This window comes from Pagrus pagrus, assembly GCF_965226575.1.
Source record: "Pagrus pagrus genome assembly, chromosome: 8".
Classification (NCBI taxonomy): domain Eukaryota; kingdom Metazoa; phylum Chordata; class Actinopteri; order Spariformes; family Sparidae; genus Pagrus; species Pagrus pagrus.
In genome coordinates this window covers 33,940,309-33,948,654 of record NC_140192.1, presented here as the reverse complement: position 1 = coordinate 33,948,654, position 8,346 = coordinate 33,940,309, and the positions used below count along the sequence as shown (strand labels likewise).

Genomic DNA, 8,346 nt, shown 5'->3' with positions numbered 1-8,346 from the left:
TCCACACTCCAGGTGAGAAGGTGGCGGTAATGCACACCTAACAGTTGTTTGCCAACAGCCATAAAACAACAGAAGAAGAAGAGTTAGCAGGAGAGAACAATGGCAAAGAAAATGCAGCCAAAAGTAGCACTTCCAGAAGTGATGCAGAGGTTGCTGTCTTTCTGTTGGACAGGTAATTAGTAGTTTTGCTTCAGGGGGATTTGTTATTTTTTATTTTGTTATACAAGTTTGGGGGGACGGGGCTTTGGACGGAGCACTGATGGGAGGGGGAGAAGGGGATAGAGCTTAGACGAGGTGCCACTTTCAAATCTTGCTAGCTCTCCAACATTACCAACTATACCTTTAACCAAAACTCACCATCAGTAAGAAATCCATGAGGAGCTTACAGCATGCTAACTACAATTACCAAGTCTCAAAAATGGCATAAAACACGAGTAATGAACATTCATATTCCTCAAAATGTAGTTTAAGATGTAAATAAACAGTTTCAATGCATAATTTAAGTGGATGGGTTTTTTTTAGCGATAATATTTGATGACAATCGATTTGAAAGATTTGTCATTATTATTTACATTATTTAGATGGTGGTTATGGCCCAATAGTACGACCTACACAATGTGAAGAGCAAAAGGAACCAAATAAATCCATTCTCTCTAGCGCCTGTAAAACTGAAAAGAAATTGACCCAATAGGAGCCATGCGGCCCGCATGGCTCCTATTGGATCAATTTTCCGGTCCAATCCCCTCGCTCACTCTCCTGCTCCTGCTCACGTCTGGTCCCGACCCACTTCCGCATTTGAAACTACAAGCGGACAAGAGGTTTGCCCTGAGCAGTTCAGCTGCCTCTGCTTGCCCCACCGACACAGAGTCAAAGAAAGAAAGTCTGTCACTGAAAAGACACAAAGCGGAGATGTGAAATAAAGAGGGCTCAAACCCGAATAAACATCGGGTCATCGTTTGAATGGGGGCGAAAGGTCCATGAAGATATGGACCCGATGCTGACGCAGCAGAGTTTCTGTTGAACAGGTAATCTTTCGTCTTTATTGTTGATGTTGTGACACAGATAACTTTAATGCCGATGCTGGCTTATGACTGTGAAAGCTGCCGTTAGTTTCTTTCTGTGTTATTAGACGGTGTCGAGACAATTTCTGTCTCTGCAGTATTGTCGACACTTGTCTATTTGTTCGACGGAGACGTTAGCCTCTGTGCCAGCATTGTAAGCTAACAACAAGCTAACATTGCTATCATGTTTACACCAAATCAGCCTATTTATTTGCTCGTGGCAGCTAAATGAAGCAGCAAGTAATGCAAGTAAGATGAATGAAACAGATTTATTTCCGGATTTTTATTTTATTTGTCAGGATTTATTTCTCCATAACAACCTCTGGCCTGGTCACTACTCAACTGTTTTGCTAACCCTCCTCCCGGTCTTATCTATTTGTTTTCAATGAAGCCTTTGCTACTCAGACAACAGCTGGGACACAGGCTCACAGGTCCGAGGCTCATGTAGGTTTAGTTTTCAGCCACAATGTGGAAGCGATCGTTGTGATTAAAGCTGGCGACAGCATCTGTTAGTCTCTTGGCCCTCAATAACTTTTTTAGAAGTGGCTAACTTAGCTGTTGATAAATAGTAACTTATTACGTAGCTGTAACGTAACGTAGCTGTAACATGCTAATGACGTTACGCTAGCTTGGCTGTGGAGTTTAGCTGTGCACATTGTAATGACTTACAAGATTTACGTGAGTTTCAACGTGCATTGTAATAACTTGACCTGTGAGTCCGACATCATTACTCCGCATTCAAAGCTGGCGCTATATTTGGTTTCTGCCGTTCCGAAAACCCTCCATTCAGACACATGTCACAGGGTGTGTGTGTGTGTGTGTGTGTGTGTCTGTCTAATCCGTGTATCATTCGTTCATTCGTTTTTCAAAATAAAACCAAAAATAAAAAAACGACTCTTATTCTCAGTATTTGTTTCCAAAACCAAAATGAAAAAAACGGATAACGACTCCTTTTTTTTGATTTCCAATTTTGTGCTCACATGAAAAATGTAAAAATTGGATAATGGTCGCTATCCGTTTTCGACCAGACCGTTGCTATCAGGTTGCTATGGACTCCTCTCTGCCCAGAGACCGGCCCTACTCTGCCCCTGATTGGCTAATACCTGCTGTCGGTCAAGCTGATTGGCTAATACCTGCTGTCGGTCGAGGCTGGGGAAGACACAGAGCAGACAGCAAAATAAACCAACGTGGCTAGTATCATGACCGGACTGGCGGATCATTGTGACATTATCGGACAGCTTTTTGAGGATGGCAAAACGCATGCCGAGATTTCCACCGCGCTGCAGCAGTTAGGTGTTCAGAGATGCTCGGAAATGTCAGTGAGAAGATTCTGTGCTCAACACCAACTCAGGCGAAAAAGACTTGTGTCAGACGCAGAACTGGAAACGGCAATCCTATCACCAATAGAAGAGGTAAGTGTTCACATTTTTAACATTGACAAACATATGATTTTCATAGTCATTATTTTATGAAAATAGTTTTATTTTGTTAACACTTGAAGTGCGAAGAAACATGACCGCCAAAAAGTTTGACAAGCGCAGTTTAATGCTGCATTCATGTGGTGTCGGAAGATCTGAGTTCCCAAGTTGGCAAGTCGTTGTGTTCGTTGTGTAAAGGCACAAGTGTGTGTGTGTGTGCGTGTGTGTGTCTATGTGTGTGTGTGTGTCTATGTGTGTGTGTGTGTGTGTTACTCATCAATGATATATCCAAGACTAATAATTCCGATTTGCATTTAGTATATTGGAATTAATCCCCTTTCATGCTTTTTTAACCATTTTTTTTTGTTTTACCAGGGACTCTATTTTCTGGCATTGAAGGGGTTAAAAGTCTGAAATTAATTAAATCAATGGTTTGGATCAATGGAGGAGAAGTGGATTAGAGGATGCAAAAAAACTGAAAAAAAAAAAATCTCAAATATGCCTTTTTTATGCCATCAAACGCTTGGACACTTTTGTCCAATGTGGTAAATGTGCCAGTAACATGATTTTCTCAGATTTGGAAGGTGTTATACAGGATTGGGTTTGGAATTCAAAAATATGTGAAAAATTATTAACCTTTACCAATTTTCAAGGCTCTTGCTAAAACCACTATGAAATAGTCACAAAATGAAAATCGGAATTGGACAAAATTGTCAGACACGAAGGTTAATCATGTACCTTATGTGTCTAAATTATAAAAAGTGTGTTTGAAGTTTCACATAACTTACACGACAGTTTTTGTTATAACACTTTTAATGTTAATCTTTAATTAGTCTTAGTTACATGGCTAGGCAGAAGGCTTTTGAATTACTTAATTTAACTTGTTTTTGTCTTGACAGACAGGTCCAACATATCGACGAAAATTCATGACAGGATACCTGTCATCTGTTGGAGTTAGGGCAGGTGAACCTCGAGTGGGAAGGATTCTTAGAGAGGTGCACAAGCCATATAATGAGCTGCGTCGCCAGGTAAGTCATCTACATTAATTATATTCGTGAACAAAAAGATGATTTTTGACCTCATGAAAAGTTAAATTTAGACTTAAAGTATGCATATTAGCAGTACATGCATGTATTAGATTTGTAAATATTTTGAATATCTTAGCTGATTTAATGTTATTGCACTTTTCATTGATTGAATTTTACTTGTTTTAGGGAGCACGCAATCTAAATCCAGTTTCTTACCACGCGGAATACATGGGCCACAAACTCCACCTAGACCAAAATGAGAAGCTGGGAATGTTTGGAGTGACACGTCTTGGCCATTGATGGTTTCAGCAGCAAAATTGTTGCTGAATCCACAATGCCAGTGAAGAACAACCTTATTATTTCTGAGGAAGTTTACAGGCAAGTACAGTCAAGGTTTGAAATAAAGTATAATAAGCACTACATAGGGTTATTGTACTGTGTTTACTTGGTGCATTTGAATGTGAAATAAATAACTAAACAAGGGATTGTATCACCTAGTCCTAAACAGAACTGAGCTGAATCTATCATATCAACATACAGTATATATATATCCATATAATTTACACATTTTTCTATTACAGGAAAGCAGTTGCCAACAATGGAATGTGGGACCAGATCAGAGTGGATCATGGCAGGGAGTTTTATTTGACCCTGTACATGCAAGAAAAGCTGTCTCAACACAGGCATAATGTCAACAGGCTACCTTATGTGCAGACAACTTCTTCAAGGGTGAATTTTGTCCTATTGATTACATATAAAGATAATAAGTATTTTCCATTTCATTTCATTTGTGTATGAAACAAGGACCATGCACAAATACATTAATCTCAAATGAGAAGAGATGATGTATGCCAGATCATCGCTTAATTGAAAAAATAACCGACCAATTAATCGATTATTAAAATAATCGTTAGTCGCAGGCCTACACAGCAGCCATGATAAAGATTTGATTGCAGGTGATGTTAACTTTTATCACTGCTGACATCAGCTGTTTACCCATTACTTCATTATTCTGTTTCACCTCATCATTTGTCCTTAATTATCCCATCTGTCCCAACATTTTCGGTTGAGGTGCACACTTGCATGGCAGGAATTTATAGATATTTACACATCAATTGAAGCTCAGATATTTGGACTTCACTGTCTACAACAAAATTCAAGATGTTTTACATACCAGAGCAACTTTTTCCGATTTTTTTTTTTCTAAAAAACATTTTTTGATTTTAAGTGTTTTCAAACAGTCCTTAAGTTTTTCTTGTGTTTAAACAGAACCTGAGAGTGGAGAGAATTTGGCCAGAGGTCAACAATCGGGTAAACTACCCCCTAAAACAGGCCCTGGTCCACCTGCTGGATCAGGAGTTACTCGACATGCAGGATAATCTAACCAAATTCTGTGTCTCCAACCTGGCATGTCAAGTGAGTCAGATAGGACTTGGCAGAGTTGTGCAGTCCTGGAATGCCCATAGGATACCAGGTAAGTCATGACAATATTTGTATGTATGTAGTTGTAAAACAACTGACAACATTTGGTCCAAAACTAAACAAAAATCTTCACACCAATTTTAGGCAGAGGGATCCCAAACCAACTTGCAGCTGCTAGTTGTCCAGCAAGAATTCCCACAGATCTGCTGGCCAGTGCTGCTGAGGCAGCACACATGTACGAGCAGGAGTTGGGGTCCTCCCTGACATGGGTATCTGCCTTTGGCTCTGACCCATTTTCATCAGAGGAAGACTGATGTCGTGCTGAGCAGCTGTTTGGAGAGAGGTTCCCAGACATGTCTCTTCTTTTTGGAACAGCGGTTAACCATGACTATAGCATGTTTCAGGAGGCACTGTTCTACCTGATAAATGTTACTGAAAGACATGCAAGATAAATGTAAATAGTAAATGGAGATGAATAAATAAGAAGTTTGTTCAGAACACTGCATATTCTTTAATGTCCAAATACAAGCACAACAATTGCAAAATCTCATAAAACCTGTACTTACTGAACAAAAGTGCTTTTTAAGCTTTAACATACTATTACATTATAACAAACAATTCCCTGAAGAACTGGTATTTGTATCATACCAAGTGCAAAATCTCATAAAACCTGTACTTACTGAAAAAAAAGTGCTTTTTAAGCTTTAACATTAGACACTATTACATTATAACAAACAATTCCCTGAAGAACTGGTATTTGTATCATACCGAGTGCAAAATCTCATAAGAACTCAATACTCAATACTGTATAAAACCGTATAAAAACTTGATATTAAACTATATAAACAAACATTTGTTGCCACTATAACAGACAGAAATTATGGCAGGAATAACTTCTCCAGTGCTGCCAGTGCCTCAGAGAGTCCAGCCACTTGGTGGATGCTGCCCTCCAAATCCACAGCACGACACTTTGGGCAGTAACTGCATCCTTTGTTCCACTCCATAATACATGCCTTACACCCGATAAGGCTTCTGCAGCAGGTTGAGAACATTGGCTTATCTACAGGACCTGTAGATCAAAAGAAAAACTTTGGCATTTATTTTCATTGTGTTAGAAGAGGGGAAGAAGGAAGGAACTCCTGACAGGAGGGAGGAAGAAAAGAAGGAAGGAGGGAATGAAGCAAGGAAGGGAGGAAGGAAGGAGGGAGGAAAGAAGGAGGGGGGAGAAGGAAGGAGTAAAAAAGAGGGAAGGAGGGGAAGAAGGAAAGAAAAAAGAAAATGAGGAATGAAGGAAGGAAGGGAGGAAAAAAGGAAGGAAAGGAGGGAGAGGGGAAGGAAGGACAGAGGAAATGAGGAAGAAAGGGAGGAAAGATGGAAGGAAGAGGGACAGAGGGGAAGAAGGAAGGAAGGAAGAAAGGAGGATGGAGCAAGGAAGGTAGGAAGGAGGGAAAGAGGGACGGAGGGGAAGAAGGAAGGGAGGAGGGAGAGAGGAAAGAATGAAGGAAGAGGGACAGAGGGAAAGGAAGGACGGAAAGGATGGAGGAAGGAGGAAAGGGGGACAGTGGGGAAGAAGGAAGTAGTAAAACAGTGCCAACCTTTGCAGACAAGACAGGCGAAGACCACTCTTAAAGAAGCTACTTCAGCCTCTGAAAGAGACAGGGTTGTTGTCATTGCGGAATGTGCAGATCCACTTAAATCCCTGATGATCTTCGACACTTCTCGTAGTCCCTGGGCTGCTTCAACAACCTCCTCAATGTTGGCTATAACCTCTTGAAGGCCAGTATCTTCTTTTCGACTGAAAAACCCAAACATTTAAATTTTTTACAATGTAACATTTAATTAGACTTTAATAATTACTTCACACATAATGCATACAGTAGTAAGAACCATTGTAACTTTGCTGACATGTTGTCCAAAAGAAACCACATGGTGTGCAAAAATTTAAAAAGTGATAAAATAATAACATTCAGTTCAGTTACCCCAGCCTCCTTCTTTTGTTGGCTTGTAGCAGCTCCATCTGTGGTTCAGGCACTGCAAATACCTTTCTGGAGTTTTGCTTCCAGTATGCTGACCCTGCCATTGGAAAATTGGACATGATGACTTTCTTATCTTTCAACCAAATATTTTCTGTGTTGTTGAAAATGTATATCCAATAGGTTGTTTAAGAACTTAAAAACAGGACACTAAAAAGATTTGAAGTGCCCAAGCTAGCTATGAATGCAAAATGTACTTTAATGTGAGTGTTAGAGCCATTTTTTGGTTTATGTGTGTGTTTGTGTTTGTTTTCTGTGTAATACTGGAAGCCACAGTAGGTGGTGCTCTGTACGGTGGTGTGCAGAAAATCGTCAAATAGAGCCACAGGTAATTACTCAGCAGGTGTGTTGCTGACTGGAGAAGCACACAGTTTTTGACCGTCATCGCCGTCATCGTCATGCTTTAGTGCGTTGTGGCAAACATGTGAGCCTTTGTTTGATTTGCATTCAAGTTATGGAATTAAGTGTCTGCACAGGTCGGCGGAGATCGCTTATTGTTAAGAGCGCAAAATAGCAAATAAATGTTTGATGACTGCATACGACGCTCACTGTTTTTCATTCATTGGACCCGGAAGACGACGCGTTAATTACTTCAAGTATCCAGCCAGCAGCCCCTCAGTGGCTTAGGTTCATTTTGTTGTTTTATTTTTTACAAGAACAAGTCACAATAGTGAGAATTACACTTAGGTGTATGCACCTCATTTAGCTGTTAAGTGTGTGAACTCTTTGTGCAGAAAATAGCATTTACACAGAAATAATTTCAAACATACCCCTGGTTCCATCAGAATCAACTATTTCGTTGCCCTGACTATCTGTCAAAATAATTGACTCCTGCTGTCCAAGGGCTTCCATCACTTTATCAACGATTGACTGCACACAAGCCTCAAACTCTGAGAAGCGGACTGTCACCATCTTGTTGGTCTCCAGCTTTCCATTCACAACTCCATAGTCTAGACGGATTTCAGAAAAAAGGCCAGAAGTAAGAAGTAAGGAGCATTTATGGGTACAAGTCGGGAACCGGCCTACCTTACATATTTCAAGGGTGCTGAGTCCAAAAAAAACGGTACCCAAGCGAAATTTTGAGTTTTTGACCTTCTAATTTGCATATCAAAATGGCCGCCAAATTGCCCATCTCGCACAGTCATTGGTCCATTTCCCCCTAGTTTTTTTTGTAAGTAGGCAATCAAGATGAGGAAATTAAGTTTCTAGATCGATAGTCAAGGGTCAAACAAGGATATAGTGGAGGCTCAGTGCCCTTTTTATGTATATTATTCTGCCCTCCCTGAATGTGATGTGTTTAGTTTGGCAGATAGCTAACAGTTCTTCAATGAGAGGCAAAGTTTTCTTTCTTCCAAGGATTTATTGTCACTCCCAGTTGAAGTTT

The 8,346-nt window shown here is 40.1% G+C and overlaps 1 protein-coding gene across 1 annotated transcript; it reads left to right on the top strand.

Moving 5' to 3' along the window:
• The first annotated feature begins 296 nt into the window (after positions 1-296).
• LOC311260733 (uncharacterized protein) lies at positions 297-5,511 on the top strand. The gene is made up of 5 exons (XM_084358904.1): positions 297-3,507; positions 3,694-3,885; positions 4,089-4,236; positions 4,777-4,981; positions 5,074-5,511. The coding sequence occupies exons 2-5, from the start codon at positions 3,842-3,844 to the stop codon at positions 5,241-5,243; spliced, it is 567 nt and encodes a 188-aa protein (XP_084215030.1). The 5' UTR covers positions 297-3,507; positions 3,694-3,841; the 3' UTR covers positions 5,244-5,511.
• The last annotated feature ends 2,835 nt before the right edge of the window (positions 5,512-8,346 follow it).

Excerpts from the sequence above, each read along its gene's own strand:
- LOC311260733 (XM_084358904.1), top strand. The coding sequence starts at position 3,842 with ATGCCAGTGAAGAACAACCTTATTATTTCTGAGGAAGTTTACAG. Across the intron at positions 3,886-4,088 it reads ATTTCTGAGGAAGTTTACAG|GAAAGCAGTTGCCAACAATG; the intron begins GCAAGTACAGTC and ends TTTCTATTACAG. Across the intron at positions 4,237-4,776 it reads TGCAGACAACTTCTTCAAGG|AACCTGAGAGTGGAGAGAAT; the intron begins GTGAATTTTGTC and ends GTGTTTAAACAG.